We start from the raw sequence: 1,191 nt of genomic DNA, 5'->3' as shown, positions 1-1,191 counted from the left end.
TGATCCGGTGACAAAAGGATGGACGGAGCAAGGGGGGGCGGTATCCGGAAGAGCACAGGAAGCCTGGCGCGCAGGAGCTGAAGGTGCCCAGGCTCCCTTACAGGGGACCCCGAGGCCTGCCCGGCAGGCCGGCACTCACTGCTCTGCAACAGTCTGTATCTTAATAGATAATGTGTTCTCTCACGTGGGCAAAAGTGCTCTTTCCCTTGGGCTTGATCAGAACTTTCTCACAGCCCTCAAGGATACCTGAGTAAGCGGAGCAGACTAGCTTGAGCTCAAATGACTGTTAAGTCAGAATGGACGTCAGGTGGAAACTGAGTCATTTATGGGCTACCACAGCCTAGTACTTGGTAGGTGAAGGAGAAAGGCAGGACAGTCCCAGGTTCAAGGTCAGCTCCAGGTACAAGTTCATGGCCTCCCTGGGCTGCAGGCGACCCTGTCTCAAAAAAAAAGAGCAAAACAAAAAACATTTAGGAAATGAGTATGTGTAATTATTTTCATTAGTTGTTTTTGTAAATGTTCCATGTGATTTTATTGATTATGTAAAAACAAATTTTCCCTCCTCTTTCAGATCATTGTTTTTCAGACATACACAAATCAAAGTCACGTGCCTATCGAGGCAAAATATATCTTCCCTTTGGATGATAAGGCAGCTGTGTGTGGCTTCGAGGCATTCATCAATGGGAAGCACATAGTAGGAGAGGTAAGAAGAGAAGGCACACTGAGTCCCACATTCCCAAATTGTCCTTGTCTGAGTACCCATGGCAGTGAGGTGGGAAATAGCAGCATTAAAGCCAGAACTACGAGCTGGGCAGTGATGGCGCCCACCTTTAATCCCAGCACTTAGGAGTCAGAGACAAGTGGATCTCAGTGAGTTTGAGGCTAGCCTGGTCTACAAAGCGAGTTCTGGGACAGCCAGGGCTGTCACACAGAGAAACCCTGTCTCGAAAAACAAAACAAGCAAACAAAAAAGCTCATACTTAGAGGTTTTGTTATTGTTGTTTTGTTTTTTAGGTTTTTGTTTTAGGTTTGTTTGTTTATTTGGTGTTTTGTTTTGTTTTGGTTTTCGAGACAAGGTTTCTCTATGTAGCCCTGGTTATCCTGAAACTCTGTAGACCAGGCTGGCCTCAAATTCAGAGATCTTCCCACCTCTACCTCCAAATGCTGGGATTTTTTTTTTTTTTTTTTTTT

At 45.4% G+C, this 1,191-nt stretch overlaps 1 protein-coding gene across 2 annotated transcripts in view; it reads left to right on the top strand.

The window, feature by feature from the left end:
* Positions 1-1,191, top strand: part of Parp4 (poly(ADP-ribose) polymerase family member 4) — a 104,057-nt gene that overhangs the window by 50,981 nt on the left and 51,885 nt on the right. For both annotated transcript variants that reach the window (XM_026783255.1, XM_013349240.2), the window contains exon 16: positions 572-703. In XM_026783255.1, the coding sequence (XP_026639056.1) occupies positions 572-703 (132 nt within the window). The remainder of the gene's footprint in view (positions 1-571; positions 704-1,191) is intronic.

Source organism: Microtus ochrogaster, chromosome 17 (genome assembly GCF_000317375.1).
Source record: "Microtus ochrogaster isolate Prairie Vole_2 chromosome 17, MicOch1.0, whole genome shotgun sequence".
NCBI lineage: Eukaryota > Metazoa > Chordata > Mammalia > Rodentia > Cricetidae > Microtus > Microtus ochrogaster.
This window is presented reverse-complemented; position numbering and strand designations above follow the sequence as displayed.